General features: G+C 39.0%; 1 protein-coding gene across 1 annotated transcript in view; it reads left to right on the forward strand.

Annotated features, from left to right (window-relative positions):
* The window catches only part of myo3a (myosin IIIA), a 181,939-nt gene that overhangs the window by 132,866 nt on the left and 23,612 nt on the right, over window positions 1–25,461 (forward strand). The window contains exons 17-26 of the mRNA XM_036581866.1: window positions 2,119–2,217; window positions 2,333–2,447; window positions 6,999–7,125; window positions 8,683–8,893; window positions 10,947–11,094; window positions 13,778–13,931; window positions 16,186–16,274; window positions 18,059–18,188; window positions 22,428–22,513; window positions 22,700–22,741. Coding sequence (XP_036437759.1) covers window positions 2,119–2,217; window positions 2,333–2,447; window positions 6,999–7,125; window positions 8,683–8,893; window positions 10,947–11,094; window positions 13,778–13,931; window positions 16,186–16,274; window positions 18,059–18,188; window positions 22,428–22,513; window positions 22,700–22,741 — 1,201 coding nt within the window. The remainder of the gene's footprint in view (window positions 1–2,118; window positions 2,218–2,332; window positions 2,448–6,998; window positions 7,126–8,682; window positions 8,894–10,946; window positions 11,095–13,777; window positions 13,932–16,185; window positions 16,275–18,058; window positions 18,189–22,427; window positions 22,514–22,699; window positions 22,742–25,461) is intronic.

Consider the following 25,461-nt stretch of genomic DNA (forward strand, 5'->3'; position numbering starts at 1 on the left):
TGGAGACGAGACGGGGTGTGTGGAGTCAGTACAGCTTAGAACATATCATTTCAATGGATTGTGGAACAGTTATGTTTTCTAAAAGTACTGAGACGTACCCTTGAGGGTACTGCCCCAGTGACAAGAGGGGTACTGCCCCAGTGACAAGAGGGGTACTGCCCCAGTGACAGTTTACTACCTTTATTTCTGAGAGTGTACAGCAGGGCAGCATTATATACATACTAAAACAATACAAACAAAAACTAAATAACTGAAATATAATAAAAATCTAATAAATATTATAAAATATAATAAATATTTTAAAGTGCCTTAGTGATACTGTCCGCCGCAGTGATATAATAAACAATACTAACAAAGTAACAGAGTGAAACAAACATCTGCGAGACGTTTTTTCTTAGTAGCTTACTAATAGGGTCTGGCTCTAATGGCAGATGCTGCAGTTTGAGGTGCGATATTGCACTGCGAAAGAGTTCTTTGTTGTATTTCAGCAAGTTTCAGTCTGTTGCACTCTGGCCAAAGCAGTACACAGACTGTTTGAGATAAACCACATGCTAAAATCACTACAGCTTTCAGAATCTCAGAATTTAATCTGGCCCTGGTTTGTGCTGTGCCTGATGGGAACCAGATGATTATCAAGCTAAATGGTAGAAGCAAGAGCTTGATTCTCTGCTCATCAGTAAGCCTTTCATATGGAGATACAGGCCCGGTCGCTGAACCACTCTAAACATCTAAACATTCAGGATATCCCATTTTTAAATGTTATTCCTGAATTATGTTTGAAACTGTAGGTAGCAAGTAAACCTGAGATCCTTGTGTATTACCAACCAGTACTCTGCTTGTTTTAATTGCGCATGTTTCATTGAACAGTCTGTGATTGGATTTTGTTTTTTAATAGCCCTTTCCTATCATGGTTCTCAAAATCTGCCCAGTCTGGAGTACGAGTCTGCGGTGGAGTTTCATTTCGTACAGTTTTCCATGCTAATAAAGTATTTTGTGTTCAGAAGAAAAACATACGTCTGTTCTCTTCTCCTGCCTCTTCAGTGTATTTCAGGCTGTGCACAGCCGACTAGTAGCTAAAATATATAGAATTACAGCACTGCATAGTGCACTACTTCTGTCATGTGTGTATATATATATATATATATATATATATATATATATATATATATATATAGTTCTACAGTTACAGACTGTAGTCCGTCTGTTTCTCTGCAGACTTTGTTAGCCTCCTTTTACCCAGGACCCCCTTGGACCCTCACAGAGCAGGTACTATTTGGGTGGTGGATCATTCTCAGTATTGCAGTAACACTGATGTGGTGGTGGTGTGTTAGTGTGTGTTGTGCTGGTCTGAGTGGATCAGACACAGCAGTGCTGCTGGAGTTTTTAAACACTGTGTCCACTCACTGTCCACTCTATTACATGCACCTGCATTGTCGGTCCACCCTGTAGATGTAAAGTCAGAGACGACAGCTCATCTGCTGCTGCACAGTATGAGCTAATCATCCTCTAGTCCTTCATCAGTGGTCACAGGATGCTGCCCACAGGACACTGTGGACTGGATATTTTTTGTTGGTGGACTATTCTCAGTCCAGCAGTGACACTGAGGTGTTTAAAAACTCCAGCAGCACTGCTGTGTCTGATCCACTCGCACCAGCACAACACACACTAGCACACCACCACCACGTCAGTGTTACTGCAGTGCTGAGAATGATCCACCACCCAAATAGTACCTATATATATGAATTCTATCAACAGCACTCCTGATTGCTTGAATTTAATGAAGGACTGATCGATCTAAACCAGGTATTGGATAATAACTACAATCATTTCTGGGCTGCCATGAGGTGAAGTTTGGAAATGGTTAAATGAACACATTGACTTACATAAAATCACTACTTATTGTGTGAATATTATATGTATTTATTCTATTATTCGTGTTTTTCTGAGCAAATAAATGTTTACTGACCAGATAAGCAGCCTTTTAAATCAAATTCTCAAGTGCCCAAAACTTTCCCACTACTGTGTATATAATACACAGATCTACTGATGTTATATTTAACTAGCAATGATCTTATGAGTAACACTGTTTTGTACCTTGTTTTGTTTGTTCCCTGACAGCGGAGAGCGTAATTTTCATATTTTCTACTACATCTACGCCGGTCTGGCGGAGAGAAAGAAGCTCGCCCACTACAAGCTATCTGACAGTAAAACTCCAAAGTAGGTTCCCACTGAGCGCTGTAGTCTCAGGGGTTTATTTATATCCCACCTCTTCTACAAACACACTCCCATTTCATTCTCTTGCTGAGGTTTCTATTGTTTTCTGCAATTTCAGGTACTTGCAGAATGAACACATCAAACTCGTGCCTGACATTGTGGGCAGTGCCTTCTACAAGGAGCAGTTTGAGGCAGTGGAACAGTGTTTTAAAGTGATTGGCTTCACTCTTGAGGTACTGTGCAGCAGTAATTGCAGTAATAATAATAATCTTTTGCTTATGTAGATAAACAAATACTTACTTTATGCTAATCTTTGCCTGTCAGTTTTGCTGTGGCAATGAGCAGTGATTTCTGTATCAGCATGAGGTTCAATACAGCTTCAAATAAAGAGCCTTTCATTATAGAAAAACCGGTCTGATGGACAGAACTAAGAGCTGGATGTAGTAAATGTGGTGTGTAAAGGAAGAAAAGGAACTCAAAAGACTGGACTCGGACTCCCGCCTGAGACTGAGAGGCTCGACCCAGCCTAGCGTGAGACTGGACCGGCTTGCACCCCAGTCAGACTCCCAGCTCTGAGACCTGAGACTGGACTCAGACTCGCAGCTCTAAGTCGTGAGACTGGACTCAGGCTTGCACCCCAGGACTCAAGATTGGACTTGGACTCCCACCCCAGACTGGACTCGGACTCCCAGCTCTGAGACTTCAGACTGGACTCAGACTCGCAGCTCTAAGTCGTGAGACTGGACTCAAGCTTGCACCCCAGAGACTTGAGATTGGACTTGGACTCCCACCCCAGACTGGACTCGGACTCCCAGCTCTGAGACCTGAGACTGGACTCAGACTCGCAGCTCTAAGTCGTGAGACTGGACTCAGGCTTGCACCCCAGAGGCTCGAGATTGGACTTGGACTCCCAGCTCTGAGACCTGAGACTGGACTCAGACTCGCATCCCAGAGACTCGAGACTGGATTTGGACTCACAGCTCTGAGACTTCAGACTGGACTTGGACTCTTAGCTTTGAGACTTGGGACTTGGACTCACACCCCAGAGACTTGAGACTGGACTCAGACTCGCCCCCCAGAGACTTGAGACTAGACTCGGACTCCTAGCTCTGAGACTTGAGACTGGACTGAGACTCACACCCCAGAGACTCGAGACTGGACTTGGACTCACACCCCAGAGACTTGAGATTCGACTCGGACTCCCAGCTCTGAGACTCCAGAATAGGCTCAGACTTGCAGCTCTGAGACTTGAGACTAGACTCAGACTCGCGCCTCAGAGTCTGGAGACTGAACTCGGACTCTCACCTCAGAGGCTCGAGACTTGGATTCACACCTCAGACACTTGAGACTCGACTCAGACTTGGCTCTGCATTGCTATAAAGAAATGCTTCACCCGAACATGCTAGCATTGCAAAAATGAATTGAAGACTTGTTGGTACCTGTAGGTAAATGAGACTGTATTAGCTGCTGTCCATTAGCTTCCATTCATTGTCAGTCTAATTATTTAAACTGGTCTACTACATTAACACTGAATGTTTATCAAAGCCAATAAAACTGAGCTCCACACATCCACTAAGCGCTTACATTCATAAACAGGTTTGATCTTAGTGCAAATGATACGACATCATTATAACACGATTTTAATTTAGGTAGTTAGCCTACAGTTCATCTGTGTGTTCTGCAGCGTTTACCGTCTGTGTCGACACGTCTTGCTTTTTTTTCGTTTTTTGTCATTTGAGAAAGGAACAAAATGTTCTATTAAATGATGCTATTAAGTGGAATGGTTTGGGTGTATAAATGAGTGTGCAGTGACTGAGGAGAGACCCTGCTGGTGCATTCATGCTGAGTGGTCAGAACATGGACAGTAGCCTGTCTGTGTGTAGTCTAATGACCCTGTGCTCTGATGTGAGGAGCTGTGCAGTTAATGTAAGCATTAGCATAAGCAGCTGCACAGAGGAATTCTCAAAATATCCATGTCTTATATGAGTGTCTTATATGGAAGGCATCTCATGTTGAATGTAAGTGTTTTCCCTTTAAACCTGAGCCAAAAAAGCTATTTCTGCATTTCAGTCTACTCTTCTCCATCACAAACACAATTTCTCAATAGATTTTACACTGTTTGTGTCACAAACTGCCATTTTGAACAAGCAAACATGCTAATAGGAATATAGTACTGTGTGAAAGTCAGAGACAGCCCTTTATTTATTTTATTTCCAGTCAAAATGGCCATTAAGTTCAAGTTATTCTTTTTTCACTCTCAGGGAAAAAGTAGGAAACATACTCAACAGAAAATCCCACAGAAACCTCAACAAATAAATATAGTATCAAAATATTTTAGTATGTACACTCCCATGCCAAAAAGGGGGGCGAAGCCCAAAATATAATGGTTTTTACTGATGGTTTTGGCCTGGTTAGACTCCAGATTTAATCACTATAGAGAATATTTGGTCTCGCATTAAACGCGAAGCAGCTCGGCAGTGTTTTTCAACTATGTGAAGCCGTCAATGCTGAGTGGAACAGTACTGACTCGTAAAAATATATATATAAGTTACTTTATCTATTTGTTTAATGATTTGTTGTTAAGACGATCAAATGCTTAAAGTTTTACCATTTTAGGCTTGGTCCATTTTTTGCACGGGAATGTCGTGTGTCCACTCTTTGCCTTTATTACAGCTTCCATTCTTTTCAGGAGACTCACTTTCAGTTTTTCAAAGAAATCTGCAGGGATGTTTTTCCACACCCCCAAAGTTTAGTCTTAGAAGGTTTAGCATTTTCTGCTTCTCACAATCCAAATAATTCAAACTCATTCAGTGGTGTTGAGGTCTGGACTCTGGGGTGGTCAGTCCATTGTTCAGCTTCTTTGTTTGATGTGTCCGTCTCCTTTTCTTAGTGAGGTTCTTCTCGACAGCTACACATCCTTTCAGACCCACAGCGCTGAGTCGTCTTCTCACAGTGGAAGGATGGACAGAAACACCTGTGGATGTTTTCAGATCTGAAGCAGCTTGATTCTCTCCTCTCTCTCAGAGATCAAAGCTTTAAGTGCTGTTTATCTGATGGGGGCAGTTTTGGTGGTCCACCAGTTTTTGTCCCATTTTCTGTTTCCTTTAATAATTTTTTGAACTCCAGTTTTGGAAACTGCTGCTCTTTTACTTATTTCCCTTTGACTTTCCTCTTCCTTATTCAAGTGGATTATTTTATATATAATCTTCTCAGAAATATCTCCTACAATATCTTATACACACATACACAGTACATGATGGCTGTTTTGACTGGAAAATAAATTAGTGGTCTCTGACTTTTGCGCAGTGCTGTACTTCACACTTCACATATTCAAATAGAGATTCAAATGATCCCACCAAGGTTTAATGAAGCTAGAAACCAAACAATCACTTTCATTATTGATTTTATCGCTATCACTGTACTTACAAATGGGAAGTGCACTGATGGATTGCTGCAGAATTTGCTACCGTGGAGACTGGGTGGTCCGGGCCTGCAGCACTATGACGTTCCACTGTTGAATGGGCTGGATTAGTTTTAACACAAGAACTTCTACTTTGTTTCATGCACATGCTTAGGAAAACAGTGTGAAACAACCATAAAAGAACCCTAGATTTCAAAATCTAAGCTGTTCTATCCTGATTTTTATTCCCAGAATGGTGTCTCAGTGCACTCTAAGTATAAGAGGCTTAGGCTCAATCCCATTTCACCCCTCGCCCCAACACTTAGCCCTACCCACCATTTTGCATGTTCAAGTCTAGGGGTAGGGTGTCCCGATTTCTGTTGAGAAAGAGGGGTAGGGCGAAGTGTTAGGGCTACATGGCCCTCCAAATGGAGGTTTTTCAGAGACACACTTCAAACAGTAAAACTGGCATGATGGCTGCACAAGAGACCAAAAAAACCCACAAATGTGAGAATTTTCTCTGCTAGCTAAATGTCATGTTCCACCTTAAATGTTGCAGTCACGTTCTGGCAGGGTTGCCTACCACTAAGCAGCCTGTTAATGAAGTAATGCTCTTTTTTATTTGAGGTTTGTCACCTTTTGTAGGGGGAAGATTTCAACCACTACCCTTTGTAACTCAGTTCCAAGGGGGAGGGTGACACTTGAAAACAAGGGGTAGGGGTAAAAATAAGAACGGGGGTTGGGCCTTAAGGTGCGCAGTATGAAGTCAGTTCATTCAGCCAGTGTCTATATAAGGCAGAAAATGCCTTTCCAGTTGATAAGGGTGCATTTTGCTAATGCAAGATTTCATTTCAAGTAGGACAGTCTTGTCTTCCAGGCTGGTAAAACTGAACCTCCAGACAAAACATAATTAGACAAGCATCCATCTAAACTAGCAAAGACAGAGGAAAATGTGAACTGTGAACTGCAGTAGTACGTGTAACGTCTCTGAAACGTCAGTTCGGTTTTGCCGTCGCTCGGGCGGAATGGGAGCGGGCTCAGCGTGGGCTCGTGAGTGGCAGTAGTCTGCCTGGCGTGATGTAATGGAACATGGCGTGCAGTGGGGCCTTCACCTAATGGAAAAGACAGCCATAGAAATTGCCCACTGGTGACTGGCTGCTGTAGAACATTTGCAGAGATGTTCTGGGCAGAAAAATCTGTTCAGCTGGGAGTCTCAAATGCATATTGTATCATATTCTTTTACAAATGCATAATTATTGAGCACCTGTGTAATAAATCACAAGCATAAGTTGCTTAGTAATATTTATCTTTTGCCTTATCGTTCTGCCTGTGTCCACAAATACAAGTTGTTGTTTTTTTTTACCTTTTATCTTCATCTTCACAGGAACTGGGGAGTGTGTACAGCATTCTTGCTGCGATCCTAAACGCTGGCGACATCGAGTTCACCTCAGTGGCTTCTGAGCATCAAACTGACAAGAGCAACATCATTAACATGGCTGTGTTGGAGAGTGGTGAGTTAGCTTGAGTTAGCATGCCAGTGCTATGAGAGGTAGATTAGCCCCTCTTAGCTTGCTAGTTTTGTAAAGTGGTCAGTTAGTCCACTGTCACTTAGTCACCTCAGCAATCCTTTCAGAGCTGACCTTTAGATACCTCTGCACATAATGCATGAGCACCTGATCTGACCTGATCTGGTAAGTCTCATTGTTGCGTAAGGTCTCCCACACAGTGTGGGCTGTCCAGCTCTGAAGTTGGGATGATGTTCCTATCTGTCGATTAATTTGCTGATTTCTGAATACAAGAACCAGCAACCAATGGCAGCATATACACCGGTCAGGCATAACATTTTGACCACCTCTTTGTTTCTACGCTCATTGTCCATTTTATCAGCTCCACTTACTATATAGGAGCACTTTGTAGTTCTACAGTTACAGACTGTAGTCCATCTGTTTCTCTGCATACTTTGTTAGCCCCCTTTTACCCTGTTCTTCAGTGGTCAGGACCCCCATGGACCCTCACAGAGCAGGTACTATTTGGGTGGTGGATCATTCTCAGCACTGCAGTAACACTGACGTGGTGGTGGTGTGTTAGTGTGTGTTGTGCTGGTCTGAGTGGATCAGACACAGCAGTGCTGCAGGAGTTTTTAAACACCTCAGTGTCACTGCTGGACTGAGAATAGTCCACCAACCAAAAATATCCAGCCAACAGCATCTTGTGGGCAGCGTCCTGTGACCACTGATGAAGGACCAACACAAACTGTGCAGGAGCAGATGAGCTATCGTCTCTGACTTTACATTTACAAGGTGGACTGACAAGGTGGGAGTGTCTAATAGAGTGGACAGTGAGTGGACACAGTGTTTAAAAACTCCAGCAGCACTGCTGTGTCTGATCCACTCGTACCAGCAAAGAAACTATGAGGTGGTCATAATGTTATGCCTGATCGGTGTAAACAGTTTAATGCTTGTAACCATTGGTGGAAAGAAATGTTTCCTTGAATTCTTTGCTGTATTGTGGTATTATATGACAAAAACTACCATATAACATTCTCAGGCAGAATAGAAGACAATTAAATGCAATTCCTTTAAGATCAAATTGATCAACTGATCAAAATCAATTGCTTTATAGGGGTATACATGCCATAAGTTCAAAGGTTCACAGTTTTAACCCCTTAAACTGAAGGATCATTATTCTATTACTGATTATTCAATAAATACTGTAAATTATTTGGTAGCTGTCGTCAAACTAATGTGTACGAGTGAGGAATTGAAGTGTGGGCTCACCTATTGTGCCTTAGAGTTTAAAGGGCCTAACTACAGGTTTATTACACAGGAATAGATGTAAACATTGGAAATATGAAAGCAGTACTGGCTAAATCAAAAATAAAAGCACCATAACAGACCACAGGTGAAAATGCACCACAATTAAGAGTTTTTCAAGGGTAACCCTTATAAAAGTCTATTGAAATGGCATTATAGCTGCATTTATAGCTGCATACTGATATTGAATATTACAGAAATATGTGTCTTTGAATGTATTCTTAAATACAAGTCTTTGCATGTGTTTCTCCATAGCCGCCTCGTTGCTGTGCATCCGTCCGGATGAGCTGCAGGAGGCGCTGACCTCTCACTGTGTGGTGACCAGGGGTGAGACCATTGTCCGATCAAACACAGTGGAGAAAGCCACGGAGGTGCGGGACGCCATGGGAAAAGCTCTGTATGGACGCCTCTTCAGCTGGATAGTAAACCGCATCAACTCTTTGCTGAGACCTGACAACCAGTCTGGGTGAGAGAGACACCCATACAGACCGGTCAGGCATATCATTATGACCACCTCCTTGTCTCTACATTCATTGTCCATCTTATCAGCTCCACTTACTATATAGGTGCACTTTGTAGTTCTACAGTTACAGACTGTAGTCCATCTGTTTCTCTGCATACTTTGTTAGCCCCCTTTTACCCTGTTCTTCAGTGGTCAGGACCCCCTTGGACCCTCACAGAGCAGGTACTATTTGAGTGGTGGATCATTCTCAGCACTGCAGTAACACTGACGTGGTGGTGGTGTGTTAGTGTGTGTTGTGCTGGTCTGAGTAGATCAGAAACAGCAGTGCTGCTGGAGTTTTTAAACACTATGTCCACTCATTGTCCACTCTATTAGACACTCCTGACTTGTCAGTACACCTTCTAGATATAAAGTCAGAGACGATAGCTCATCTGCTGCTGCACAGTTTGTGTTGGTCATCCTCTAGTCCTTCATCAGTGGTCACAGGATGCTGCCGACAGGACAATGAGCATAGAAACAAAGAGGTGGTCATAATGTTATGCCTGATGGGTGTATGTATGTATATACAAAGAGAGAACAGAAATGGTCCTTAAGTTCTATTCCCTACCTGACACAATCAAGAGCGCTATATAGAACACAATTATAGGGAACATAAATTGTGTTTAAAAATGATTTTGTATGTTAACGTTATATAAGTTTGATTATCACACTGCAGCAGTAGTCACATTTTGTGTCATAAACATGCAAACCTCATCCCATCAGTCTACTATAACTGCTAATTTAACAATATTCCAAATGAGATGCACACAGTGTCACTGATTGGAAGCACCAGAAGCTGTTTAAGTGCTGATAGCGCCCCTTGTGGAGTATCTTCAGCCTGCTAAACATGTCAATCACAAGCCAGATCCATAAGCCATAAGGCACTTCTCATCTAAAGATGCAACATGCCTTGCACACTGTCACATACCTCAGACTCAGACTGCAGCTAGAATAGCTGATCACATTAACCAACACAACTTATTTAAAAATGTATAAAATAGTGGCCTTAATTCTTTTTTAAATGCTATGGCTGTAAATATTAATTTTGGAGTGCAGTTTTTCAGAGAAGAGAGCTGAATATTGGCACATTGGCATCAACTCCTTGAAATTTGCACGTGCTTCTTCAAACCAAATGACACAGCGCATTATAGGTATTCCATGTCTGCTAAGGACGGCTTTGGTACATTGCGTATTGCATCGCATTGATGGACTGTGAGAGTATACTCGATACTCTACTTTTTCACTGTTGTCGGAAGAAAACCTTGTATCTCCATTTTTGACATATTTCACTTTTTGACATCATTTGAAAATGCCTGTTGTCCTTTACGTTGTGTGTAAATTTCATGATGAATGGACTAAAAGAAATTACCCAAAATGATTTGGACAAACGTCTGGTTCCATTGACTTACATTAAAAGTAAAATAGGTTTTTCTCCTTCTCCTGTAAAGTTACCATTTTGGAGATACGAGGTTTTCTTCCAACAACAGCAATCATTGGAGAATACATCTAAAGAATACAGTTAATGCTAAAGAGTTGGCTTCTATGTGTTTTGTCTTTTTGGACTTTGCCCACCACAGATATTGTACTTTGAACCTGAACATGTAAAATGTGGGCAGCCCTGGAATAGGGCATAGCACAGAGTCAGACAAAGCCCCAGAAATGCATACCAACCGATACAGAAAGAGAGAGGGGTGAAAGAGAGAAGGGAAAATGGAAAAATGATGAGAGAAGTGCAGTAAAGCATTAAATGGGCAAATGATTATTATTTTTGTTGGGGAGATGATGAGGAAATAAGGTGAAGGTGAGTAGTTTCCGTTTAAAGAAGCCATCAGACCTGCATTCCAAACCGTCTCCTTTCCTCTAATGCCTCTAATAGGCCCTCATAATGCCTGATTAATGGCACCAGTGTATGCCTGGCAACTACGATAATGATCTGTCATAAACCTTCTTATTAACCTTCTGCCATATTCTTTTATCCCTGCTGAATCACTCCTGCCTCATTCTTCCTTTAATCCAGAGAGGAAGACAAGGATCTGAACATCGGCATCCTGGACATCTTTGGCTTCGAGAACTTCAAGCGCAACTCTTTTGAGCAGCTCTGCATTAACATCGCCAACGAGCAGATTCAGTTCTACTTCAATCAGCACATATTCGCCTGGGAGCAGGTACTCCATTCATCCCCCCGCTGCAGATATAGCCGTCTCCTCCGATTATGAATAGTGCATGAGGTTTTTTGTGGCTCATGGGAGCGTTTGTACAACTTTTTTCCCACTTTTCTCCTTGGAATTAACTTATTTCCATCTAAATGATGATAGTGCATCATCAGTTACCCTGACATGTGGAGAGGGAGGAGGGAAAGGGAGAGTGTATTCGTTTAAGGAGTGAGTGAGTGAAGCCTTGGGGAGACAGATGTTTAGAGGTGCTTTAGTCTAACCCTTGTTGGACCTGGCATAAATCAGGCTAAATAAGGGTCAGTTAGAGGAGAAACACCCACATACAATCCACTGTGCCACTCTGCAGTGTTATTAACTAGACTGTTTAGTTCATTTGTATATTTGGTACCACTTTATTTTGATGGCCTGCTATAGATAAAATCCTAGTAACGCACAGCCTCGAGTGGCTTATTGCTTTTATAAAGCAGCGGCCAACGTAAAATATGATAAAATACACAACTTTTCAGAAAAAAATTATTATTAATAATAATCAACATAAACATATATTCTGCAAGAAATGCAGTTCCTTTAGAGTGTGGTACTGTTGCCAAGCTGAATGGGGAGAATGTTCAGTCACCCATCACTGTATATTGCGGTCATTTCATATATATATATATATATATATATATATATATATATATATATATATATATATATATATATATATATATATATGATCGTCATATATCTTAATTGTAGCCAAATAATCAGATCAAATCAATTCTGAGGAAATCGAATCGAAACTCATATATATATATATATGATCTTTATTGTATGACAGCCTAATATTACATATTCAGGTAATGAAATTTATTCCAGAATACTTCTTACTCATCATTACTTCTATGTGTGAATGTGTGTTTTTTACTCTCTGGGGCTTCTTTGAGTTTTGAGTTGGCACACACACAAGGACATGATTTCCCCTCTGTTTTTCTGTCCCTGTTCTGTTCTCAAATACATTTGTTTTTGCAAGCCCCAAGGGTCATATTTCAGCAGCGGTGCTGCTGTCCAACAATAAATAAATAAATAAATAAATAAATGAAAGGGTTGCTCCATGGCTGCTGGATGACTTTACCCAAGGCTAAATGTTCTGTTCTACTCCAGAAATGAGATTTCTTGGACATGTTTGTGTGTGTTTGTGTGAGTATGCATGTAACTGTGTGTCCTGTAGCTGTGTGTGTGTGTGTGTGTGTGTGTGTGTGTGCACATGTGTGTTGAACATGGTTACCTGGAGGTTGGAAAGGGCAAATGTTTGCTCCTGGGGTTTTAGCCTTTGTATGCAGGCAGTCAGTTGAGAACGAGGACTGGGCTGAGTCACCGTGCAGCTCAGAAACACACACACACACACACACACACACACACACACACACACACACACACACACAGTGTCTTTACTGAGGAATCTGCTTGCTCACTTAGAACAAAACCATCAGGACACCGACAGTTTGCTTCTGATTATGTGCTTTACTTGTTTACTCCATTTTTTTCTTGAATGTCAGCTGATCAAAGTAAGGGCCCACTGTTTTAGCACTCACACCATCACATATATATGAAAGCCTGTTTCCACCACTGAGATTATATATAGCCATTTAGTCAGTAATAACAGTGAGAAAGTTTACCATAATTATGACTTGCTATCTCATAATAATAAGATCTCATCTCATAATTACATAATATCACATAATTACGACACATTAAGTATCTCATCATTACTTGCTGTCTAATAATAATGATCTCATTATATGTAGAATGCTTCTCATAATTTGACTAAGTATCTCATAATTACGACTTGCTATCTCTGTAATGAGAACATCCCTCATAATGGTGAGTTAGTATCTCATAATTATGATTTTTGTCTCATAATAATGAAATCTCATCTCATAATTGCAACTTAGTATCTCATAATTATGATTTTTTGTCTCATAATAATGAAATCTCATCTCATAATTGCAACTTAGTATCTCATAATTATGATTTTTTGTCTCATAATAATGAAATCTCATCTCATAATTGCAACTTAGTATCTCATAATTATGATTTTTTGTTTCATAATAATGAGATCTCATCTCATAATTACAACTTAGTATCTCTAATAATTATAATAATTATGACTTGCTATCTCATTATAATGAGAACATCTCATAATTATGATTTTCTTTCTGATAATATGAGATCCTGTCTCATAATTATGGACGATTGTCTTATAATTATGACAAAAAAAAATCTAAAAGAATCTAAAATTAATGATTTACTATGTAATTATGTTCATACACTCTTATAATTACGACATAGTATCTCATAATTTTAACTTAGCATCTCATAATAATGATTGCATCTCATTTTTGTGAAATGGTTTTTCATTATTATTATATCGTAACTCATATATGAGACTCATTATTATGAGTCTAAGTCAATATTATGATATGCTAAGTCAATTATGACATACTGTGAGATAGTAAGTCATAATTGTGAGATACTATGAGATAGTAAGATATAATTATGAGAACCTTTCTCACTATTATGTTGTACTATATGAACTTTTTTTATTCAAGTGGCGAAAAAACATATATAATAACCTGGATGGTGAGTATTAAGGCTAACTGGTGTTTTCTTGGTATGTGTCCCTCCTCTATAGGACGAGTACCTGAATGAGGATGTGGACGCGCGGGTGATTGAGTATGAGGACAACCGGCCCCTGCTGGACGTTTTCCTGCAGAAGCCTATGGGCATGCTGGCACTGCTGGACGAAGAGAGCAGGTTCCCTCAGGCCACTGACCAGACGCTCGTCGGCAAGTTAGGCACACAAACACGCACATCTATAGGGGTGTAAATCTCTGAACTGAATAATGATTCAGTTACAGTTCTATAGGATTCATGCATGTCTTGAATTTCTCAGAATTGATTTGATCTGATTATTTGGCTACAATTCAGAATTATTTTTGAAAATACTCTGAATACATAGAGGAGCTGTTTACATAGTAGTGGTATGTGGACAATAAAAACAATACATCAAACTTTTTATGGGAATGTTTACATTTTGAAAATGGCCTCAATTAGCAGAAAAATGAGTACTTTTGCGTAGTATGAATATAAAATTAATTATTATTAATTTAAAACATTCCCAAATTGATGCAGCTGAATCACTACCTTTAGATCAATACTCTACCCGTTCAGATTCACAGTGCTTTTGGGAACCTGCTAGAGTTTTTCCTGATTCTGATGTAGCAAAATGATAAAAAATGTAGGAATAAGATAACACTAATTTAACCCTTTAAGGCTGATGCATTAATAATGTGATAAATGTAATTTAACACAGAAATAGGCAGATTTTTTACAACAAGAACATGCAATAATAGGAACACTAGTCACACATGAGTTATGTTTTGTCATTATTCTGATGAAACTAATAAAATATTATCGCCTACAGATCAGAATTGCATTCAGCAATAAAGGCAGCATGGAGCTTCTTTTATGCTGTGATAGATACACAGTAGCACACAGAAAGCTCCAATTCTGCATACTGATCCAGTTTACTATCACCAGCTACTCTGGGGACAGAGACAAAACCAAAGACTCTGAATTGATCACCTGCAGCATGTTCAGTTTTATTGGGTTAACCACCAACCCCTAGACTTTTTGGGCACTGCTGTAAAACGGCAAAAGGAAACGTTCTCTATTGCATGAATGACAGGCTGCATCATTGGAATAATCATTATTTAAATAACATGTTAAAAGGCCCATATTACAACTTTTTTTCTTTACATAATAATTATATTTTATGATATATCTTTGCTTCTTCTGTTTATGCATCTACATAATAACATACAATAATACTTTTGCTCTTGTTTTGCTCTTTACTGCACTTTGTGCTGCTGTAATAGACGACTGTCAGTCTGGGATTCATAAAGTGATCTACCTACCAACCTACCTACCTAACTAACTGACTGACTAACTAACTAACTACCTACCTACTAATAACTATTATAACTAATTATAATAACCTACTAACTAACTAACTAACTAACTAACTAACTAATTAACTACATACCTAACTAACTAACTAACCAACCAACTAACTACATACCTAACTAACTATCTAACTAACTAATAACTACCTACCTACCCACCTAACTAACTAAAAGATTATAGATAGATTGTATTGTTGTATTTTAATACTGTTAAAGTTTCACAATATACCATTCACTTTGATAGTCCATACAGTCCATATATGGAAACATGGAAACTAATGACAACTCAGCCCGTTATGAATTCACTAATTTTTGTGATGTCACAAAAACCAATGCATGTACACATATCCGGCTATTCCGCCTACAGCAGTTTAGCCCTGCCTATTCACACTGAAGTTATAAGGAGTGTTTCAAGTCAGACCTCTTTTTGAATGAAGCTCAAGTTAGCTAGCCAGTTAGAAGAAACCTCATTTACATACATCAGTCTTAAAGGCACAGTAACAAAACAGTCTGTTTAATTCTAAGGGATAAAGAGAAGTTGGAAAAAAGTGAATTATGACTGTTTCGTGGTACATAAATCATGTAAACCTAATAAGAATAAAATAGAAGGAAAATATATCATATGGGCCCTTTAAGGTAGTGAAAGCACCACACTATACAGTGCATAGGTCTTTCGAGAATGACCTAAATACCTCACTAGCACACTGTAAGCTTGTCATATGACCTTTGGGTGTCGTATGATGAGGTATTCCGGTGTCTGACACACACACACATGCTTGCACCCTCAAGAGCTCATATGTATATACAGTGACATAGCAAGGAAAGACAATCTTTCATCAAACATTTACGGTCACGCTGCATCTTCAGCCATTTTCTCCTGAGGAGAAAGACTCACAGTGGCGTCTTACGGTGTCATCTGAATAATTGAGTGTGTTTTGCCTGGACTGCCATTTATCTGTTTTTCCGTGAGCTCTCTGGCTGCAGTGAATGAACTGACTGATAAAAGAATGAATGAATAGGCAGGAATGCATGAATGAGTGAATGAATAAATGTATAAACTTTGTCGTTGATTCAGAAAAATTTGAGGACAACTTGAAGTCTAAAAACTTCTGGAGACCAAAGAGGGTTGATCTGGGCTTTGGAATTCATCATTACGCTGGGAAGGTATCCAAGATTTTACTTTGTTGGGTGTGAGTGGTAGAAGACAAAGGATCAGGGGTGTATTTGTGAGTGGAGTGCATGATCAATATTAAATAACAAAAAATGCAGTGCAAAAGCTTAACTATCGAACCACTGACATATTAGTTATTATCTTATATCTTAAGACTTACTGGGACCTACTGGGTCAGCCCATGCCAGCTCACCTGGACCGGTCATGTGAAACCATACAGCATTTCAGAGCTGTGCTCTGAGTGTGTTTTTAGTCATGAATTTTTAAAGTTTAGGCTCTAAATGAAATCGTAAATATTGAGTTTAACAGCTTACAGAATGACTGAACTGAGCTGAAGTATGAACTGGGTACAAAAACAGAACAAAGGCTGGCTTTACACTGTGAAGACTTAATGCAACTAGTTGCACGTTGTGAGTTGCCTGCAACATATTTTCCCTGCAACTTAATGGTTGCACAAAGCAACTCAAAAACAAAGTTGCATGCAACATATTCAGTTACCCTATTATATTGCCTGATTTAGGAAATGTCTTCAGTGTACTGCAAAAACAAAAGAATTGACCTCACCATTCCAATACGTAGGAGGCTGTATTTGTGTTTTAATTCCTTTCAAAAGAGACTGTATTTGTGTTTTTATCTTCTGTGTGTATATTATGCCTTTGAGAATTAATGTTTAAGTAGTCATTATAGTTCTAGGCTACTTGATGTATTGCTCGCCCTGTCCTCGAAGGACAAGTTCGCTGGGGACAGCATTCCTGTCTATAATTTTTTAAATTTTCTCTACAATAATTTTCTTACTTGAGATCCCAGATTAATTTGAGCTGTATGTAAAATTATAGGGCATCAAGAGAGGAGAAAATTTAGCTATGTAAATCACGAGAACAGCAGGTTAAAGATGAATAAACAGTGGCACAAGCAGCCATTTAAACAGCTATTAGCGTCAGCTGGCTAGTTAAGTGAGCTGTTTACAGAAACGTTTGCTTTACTTGTTTGTTGTCATGACTCAGGATGCTCAGGAATCAAAATGAAAAGTCCTTTTCAACCAAGCAATAAATCATCTTCTGCTTATTTTCTTGTTTATGGATCCAGTTAAATCAGTGGTTTGAAAGCACGTCCTTCAACGTGATCATGTGATGCCCTATTAATGTTTTGATTGGCTGATTCATTTAGGGTGCAGGACACAACTCAAGTGCAATTTAGTTTCATGTAGGTTTCAAGCAACTAAAGTTTCACTGTGTAAAGGCAGCCTAAGAAGCATTTTTGCTTTAAATCAATGGGTTTTAATGTTAACAGATTGCTACAACAAGATCTTTTAAGGACGAATGTACTTTTTTGCCAGACTCCAACAAATTTACTTATTGTGGGAATTTATTAACATAAAACTAGTTGATTTCAAGTGAAATGTTATTTTTATGCTTATTATTCATGTTGCATTTACAAGCAGTTAGTATTTCAGCTCATTTCAGTCATTGTGTACAAATTTTAACTTAAAATTTATGATGCAGTTTAGAGCCTAGTGTGGCAAAATTCATTACAAAAAAATGAACTGTATAATAGTATAACTATAAGTTATAGTTATTATATAGTCAATTGTATATACTTTCAAATTTTACTTTCATTTTTGAATGGAAATCACATTTTTGATGATGTGACCAGACGCTCTGGTTGGCATGGCATGACCTTACTGTAAATTATTGTGCGAGAGGGTTAAGTGTGTCTGTTACTACGTAAAACAAGAGTGTAACTCATTTTCCTGAATGTGTTTGATTGTTTTGATCAGGTGATCTACAATGCTGCTGGGTTCCTGGCTAAGAACAGAGACGCTCTGCCTGCTGACATCGTCCTGCTGCTGAGGTCCTCAGAGAATGACCTGATCCGCAAACTAGTCACCCATCCGCTCACTAAAACAGGTACCACAGTGACGCACAGTTCAAGCTCTTCAGCCATGGCTGTCAGTCTTTGTGATTTTATTTATTTATAGAATTGTGTATTACACTGTGCAGCTAACATTGCAATAATTAGTACTGAGTTTTGATCGTCATATACATTAAAATGTATTTGTCTCAGTGTTTGACCACAATATTGTCATGTGTAACACAGTTTATGCTACACCCATAAATTGCACCTTCAATAAAAATACAATATACACTGCTCACTGCATGCATCTGCAGAAGTTTCGAGTTTAAGAAATAGTAGCTTTCAGCAAAACTGATTACATTATTGTTGTATAATATGGCTGTTTATTCCAGTGTTTGTCAGCCCAGGTCCTGAACTACCACTGCTCTGAATAGTTTAGTATTTCACCTGCTCCACCACATCCACTTCAACTGAGGACACTCAGGCTTGTTAGTTCACCGTTGAGGTGAATTGTAGACGGCCTGATGTCAAAATTGAGCTTTTTTGTCTTGTTAGTTCATGTACCTCCTCATATTAAGCATATTAAAATTTAAAAGAAACCCTTCCTTTATTGTAATCTTTCACTGGAATGTGATGACCTACCTCTAAAACATCTTCTGATTTTTGATTACATCACCGTGCAGCAGTGGTTGGGGAAAAAATGTTAACCCATAATATCATATTTCACCTCCCCCCTCCCACCATTCCCACCTGTCATTAAAAGAAAAACACTCAGATAGCTCCCCTATACAAGGTTTCACTCACAAACTATGTCACTGTACAGAAGGGAAATGTGTTATAATTCATGTTGAGACTAAGCAAATTAAGCAGGGTAAACACTAAAGTGTCCAGTGCAGGGGTGCTAACCAAGGACCAAGACACAGGAAACACATTGTATTCTGTTGGTCTTGCTAAGAGATGAGACAACAGCAAAAGCATTTCACTTTTTCCAGCTTACCGTCCAGTAATCGCTGGTCGTCCTTTTGTGGCTAAAAGCTGGCCCCTCCAGAGTGAGTACAGCACGCAGGCGAAGCACGGGTCAAATCAACCCCGTAACTTAATCACTCGGTAATAAAGCCTTGTAGCTGTTTAACGCGATAGTTCTGCAATAAATTCACTTTCCCCAGTAACCCGAAATGGCGGGAAATCAGCTGAGACATGTTTGGTGTCTGAAGTTGCTTCTTTTGTTTTGCATTGGAGCTATGAGGCTAATGTAGCTAACAAATGATGGCAGCTTACACCCCACCATTTAGCACTGTGCTAACTGTATACCTTAATCATCACACACTTTCCCCAAACAGCACTGAGTTGTTAAGTAATCTCAAATTGTGTTTGATTATGTGGTTTTTGACACTTTAAGGCAGGGGTGTCAAACCACTAAAAAGGCCATATTAAAAAATCTCAGCAAATCTGTGGGCCAGAGAACGCCTATGTTTTATTTCATTTTTAATTAACATTTTGCTATAAACCAATCTGACCATTGTTTATTCAAAATACGCAAAAACTTCAACAGTAAAATGCAGGCACTTGTAGTAAACCTTGAAACATTACATGAATTCTTTAAATATTCAAAGTTTAAATGTCCGCAGGTGCTCAGCCTTTTAAACCTACCTATGTGCTTGAATAAAGACACCTGGCATCTTTTCTTTGCTGCAAGTTCATTAAAACTTGGGCTCAATTTCTGAGCTGCTGAGCTAACATTGTGTTTAGATCGGCCGAACTGCAGTTAGTGTGTTTGGTGATATGATTGGTGTGGAACTGTGTGGAATTGTGTAGAATTGAGGTGTAACTGCTGTCACATAGATTGTTGTTGGTGTAGGAGAGTTGGAGCGCACATTGCGTTGCAGTGCATATTGGGGACTGTAGTGCAGGGCACTGTGAGACGAGCTAATATTAATAGACAATTGAAATACTTTTGCAGGCCGGACAGGATTGTGTCGTTGGCCTGATCTGGTAGAAATGGACAAAAGTATATTGTGTAGCTGTGAATGGTAGTAGAAGCAACCTTGAAGACTGAATTTTGTCTGTACTTTTGTTAATTTTTTTACGCCAGTGTATATACCATCAAATTTCATACAATTTCATATACCAGTATTTTAAACAATGTGAAAATCCATATACTCAAGTCTCTTAGAGACTAACACAGCTTCAGACAAGTGAATGCAGGTTCACAAACTTATTACACTACATTAGCCTTGTAGATCCAATGCAACACTAAAAAAGTAAAACTCAGACATTAAATATGTCTTGTCTGATCAATTATATTTGGGTTTTTGATTTCATTTGATTGTTCATGAAACTACCTCTTTAACTCGCTCTCTCTCATAACTCACTGAATTTCACTGAAATTCGCCGTTTATCTCTTGGTGTCCGTGGTGATTTCTCAGGGTGATAGTAGTTCTGTTGCGTCTTATTAAAGGGAAATTCCACTGCTTTTTAAAGTCATTCAGAGTGGTTTGACGTAAAATGCTGCATTGTTGAGAAACTTATGGACTCAGATATCTGTTTCAGTGGTGCTGATAGGAACCAGACGTCACAATGAATACAACACAAGTATAGACATTCTATTTACTATCCAAAACCACTGATGAACCTACGCGAGTCTTCTGAGTGTTTATATGTAACGTTGATGATGGCAAAATAGTGATAAACCTTGAAAACTAAGTTTTCTTTGTGGGCCATTTTGCCTCACAATAGCCTGCAGGTTCCTCTCCACCATTGATATCTCATAATGCAATGTTTTAGGCCAAGACCTTTTCGTGAAACTGTCGTAAAGCCATGTCTCGGGCATCAGGCAGTGCGTTTTGTGTAATAATACTTTTGAGTGTGGGAGCTTTTAGAGACATTAAACTCTTCAGATGTCTGGTTCCTATCACCAGCACTGTGAACAGTTCAGACTCTAGAATGAAGCATTTCACTTCAATCACTCTAAATGACTCCACCTCTAAAAATGATGGTTCTTCAACATAAAGAAAATGGTTCGATATAGAACCGTGAACACTTAAAGAACTCAAAGTGAAGAGTTCTTCAGATTGATGGAGAATGTGTTTTTTGTGGTTCTACATATCAAAAAGCACTCTCAAAAAGCTACCTACATTGGGGCTTCATATTACATACATAAGCATTGAATAACGTATTTACAGTATTGTGCAAATGTCAAAGACCACTCTGCTGTACTTATTTATGTTTCAGTCGAAACGACCATTAAGCACAAGTTATTAATTCTTCAGCATTGGGGAAAAAAGGAGAAAATATATTTAACAGAAATGTACACAGAGGTCTCAACAGCTAAATATAATATCAAATTTTATCTAGTATTTATTTTGCCTTTATTACAGCTTGTGTTCTTTTCGGGAGACTCGCTTTCCGTTTTTTAAAGAAATAGGTTTGGAGGTCCTACATGGCTGTCAGGAGTCCCATTTTCTCTGTATCTTTTAATCAATTTTTGCACTACGGTTTTGGAAACTGCTGTGTTTTTTTCCCTTTTCTTATGCAAGTTGATTATCTTACATCTGATCTCCTCAGAAATATTACCTGAAAAATAAACTTGTGCTTAATGGCAGTTTAAACTGAAAAGTAATAAATGAAAGGTGATCTCTGACTTTTGCACAGTACAGTGTAAATCATTACTTGAGTATTTGTGAACAGACTATGCCAGTAATTGCAAGATGGCAGAAGATGTTTTATGAAGTAAATGACATTGACAAAAAGGGTCTTACACTAAAGTGACTGACCATTACACGTACTTCCATTAATTGGGAGTGATGCTTCATAACAGGGTTATAAATGGAACAAATGTCCTTCACTTTATCAAAAAGCACTCTTCTAATGTTACAGGCTTGACCTCGTAACAATAGAAGAACACTTTTTGGTGCTATATAGAAGTCTTTTCAACAAGGTCCTATATAGAACCATCTACAGCACATTTTCCACTTTAATCATGCAAAGGGTTTTTTTTTTTAAGTGTTCATGGTTCTATATAGAACAATTTTCTTTACCTTGAAGAACCACAAAGTGTGTAAATATGCAGAGGAATTCTTATGAATCTCATTAAAAGACATTTCACCTTTTTTTATATTTGACGTGGGTGACCTGGAAATGAGCGGTAGATCTTCCTGGAGTAGTATCTGATCTGATTCATTGATCTGGTGAACAGCAGGTGTCTAACATCAGTGGCTTTCTTTCTAGTCGACGGTAGAAATTAAAGTCTTTTAGCGGATCTGTGCTGTAACCCTATTGTTCTATTTGCGCAGGTAATCTGGCGCACACCAAGGGCAAGACGTCGGGAACAGCCCGACTGGGCACACGCACTCCTCAGCGCACCATAAACTTCGCCAAGGTACTGCTGCCCGCACAGTTTGCGAAATAATTGCTTTTTGTGAGAAAACATGTTTGATGTATGGACTAACTTTTCTTAATTTCTCACTCTGCTCTTCTCTTTTTCTCCCTTTTTGTTCTATTTCCCATCTGACCTGTATTTCTGCTGCACTCTACCACCTTTTTGCGCATGTCTCTTTGTCTAAAGATGGGAGTTCTGATGTTATTCAGTTCCCTCTCAATCAGTGAGGTAATAACACATCTCTCGATATCTGCCCACTGCAACCCATATAGATACGAAGATATACATGTGACTTGTTCTGCTCTTATCATCAGCCCCATGGTGTTGTGCGTGTATGTGTACACGACTGTAACCAACCATCTCCATCCCATGTGCTCACATTTTGTAGATGTATTTGTCATGGTATGGAAATTTTGCATTTGCACAGGTGAATGAGTTGATGGTAACACTTTATTTGAAAGCTACCTACATTGGGGCTTCATATTACATACATAAGCATTGAATAACGTATTTACAGTATTGTGCAAATGTCAAAGACCACTCTGCTGTACTTATTTATGTTTCAGTCGAAACGACCATTAAGCACAAGTTATTAATTCTTCAGCATTGGGGAAAAAAGGAGAAAACATATTTAACAGAAATGTACACAGAGGTCTCAACAGCTAAATATAATATCAAATTTTATCTAGTATTTATTTTGCCTTTATTACAGCTTATGTTCTTTTCGGGAGACTCGCTTTCAGTTTTTTAAAGAAATAGGTTTGGAGGTCCTACATGGCTGTCAGGAGTCCCATTTTCTCTGTATCTTTTAATCAATTTTTGCACTACGGTTTTGGAAACTGCTGTTTTTTTTTCCCTTTTCTTATGCAAGTTGATTATCTTACATCTGATCTCCTCAGAAATATTACCTGAAAAATAAACTTGTGCTTAATGGCAGTTTAAACTGAAAAGTAATAAATGAAAGGTGATCTCTGACTTTTGCACAGTACAGTATAGATCATTACTTGAGTATTTGTGAACAGACTATGCCAGTAATTGCAAGATGGCAGAAGATGTTTTATGAAGTAAATGACATTGACAAAAAGGGTCTTACGCTAAAGTGACTGACCATTACACGTACTTCCATTAATTGAGAATGATGCTTCATAACAGGGTTATAAATGGAACAAATGTCCTTCACTTTAGTTTAAGGCTCCTTATGTCAATGTAAAGACATTTACTTTATATATTTAAGTGTAGCTGTTTAAATTCCTTATTCAGTGATTATGAACGGGTTATGAATTCCCTGTGTAGCCTTTAAATACAGTGTTACTGAGTTGATTCTGTGAAAGACATTACGAGGAGTTCATTTCCCATATTCAACGTTCCAGCAGCTTATAATACCACAACACATGACTGTCTATTCTCAGCTGCTGTTTTGCTTGGTCATGTTACAGTTCTGTTTTACAGTTCAGTGAATGGCTGTATTCTCTAAAGCAGTCTATGGTTCTGTAATGCCTTCCTAGCCTAGGAGGAAACATGGTGTACATTTAAAGATTTCACTGTCTGAAGTTCCACGCCGGGAACTAATTGAGACTTTATACATATTGAAATGAACAGTCTTTGATGAGGAACGTGAATATATTTCCATCCATTTGCATAGTAAGTCATGCTCTCTTTAGAAATTTCACATCAAAGATTCTGCCCATTGTTTCCATAGTAAAGATAAGGCCACCTGTGCCAGTGTCTCCAGTCCGCAGATCTGCTTTGTGTTTGATGTAGTTCGGCAAAATGTCCTTAAAGCGATAGTTCAGCAGAAATCTAATTCACACAGTTTCCTTCTTACCCAGCATGTAGTCAGATAGGCACCATAAGGCTATTGTAGCCTATTATAAAATGCATGCCTGAATCATCACAAACCTCTCTTAGACCTATAACTGTCGATTTTTTTTTACCTTTTATTTCCTCAAAGCATTTGCACTTTTTTTTGGGTCTTTCCTTTCATTCTGAGACGGTTCCTAACACTGAAGTGGATGTGGGAGCAGAGACTTAATCTTTATCAATGAAAAGAACATCATAAACACAAAGTGCAGTTGAAGTTGTGGTTGTAGTATATTGTGATCTTTAATTTATCCATAAAGCTTTAATTGATCTAGTAAAAAAAAAACAAAATCGTGAAGGTCGTTAACTTTTGCTGTCCAACGCCGTTTTGCCTGAGGCTGTTTAGTTTAGCCTGATGCCATTTTGTCTGAGGCTGTTTCGCATGATGTCCGAGAGCTGAGACCTGACAGTGTTTTCTCGGAGACCCTAAGCTTATTTGTCTGATGGCTTAAATCCAAAGCTGTGGTCAGTGGATATCCTAAAACTTGCTCAACATGTTTGAAGTTATGTTCATGTTTGGGAATGTTAGTGTCTTGCTGTAGTTTGCAGTAGTTACCATCACCAAGCACAAACATACTCAGACCACCCTGAGTTATCTCACATAGACTTGTGTACATGGTTTCTCACAGCGTATGACAAAAGTACAGACATACTTTTGTCCATTTTTGTAGTCAGCTTGTTAGTTACATTACACTTGTTGCTCCAGGATGAAACCGACTGATGGTGATAGGAACCAGACATCACAATGTCTACAGCACATATATGGCCATTCTATTTACTATCCAAAACCACCAGTGAACCTGCACGAGTCTTCTGAGTTTTATATGATGTCGGTGATGGTAAAATAGTGTTAAATCTGAAAAAAATCAGTTTTCATTGGGGATTTTTTTTACATCACAATGCCCTACATGTACCTCACCTACACTATCAGTGTAAAAACACACACACACACACACACACACACACACAAACACACATCTGAGAAAACCTATTGAAAAACAATGTCTCAGCCTTCAGTGTATTCATATCCATTTCATGTAATAACTGTCTATGAGGGAGCTTTTAGAGGCATTAAGCTCTTCAGATGT

The sequence above is a fragment of the Colossoma macropomum genome, unplaced genomic scaffold, assembly GCF_904425465.1.
Source record: "Colossoma macropomum unplaced genomic scaffold, Colossoma_macropomum, whole genome shotgun sequence".
Classification (NCBI taxonomy): domain Eukaryota; kingdom Metazoa; phylum Chordata; class Actinopteri; order Characiformes; family Serrasalmidae; genus Colossoma; species Colossoma macropomum.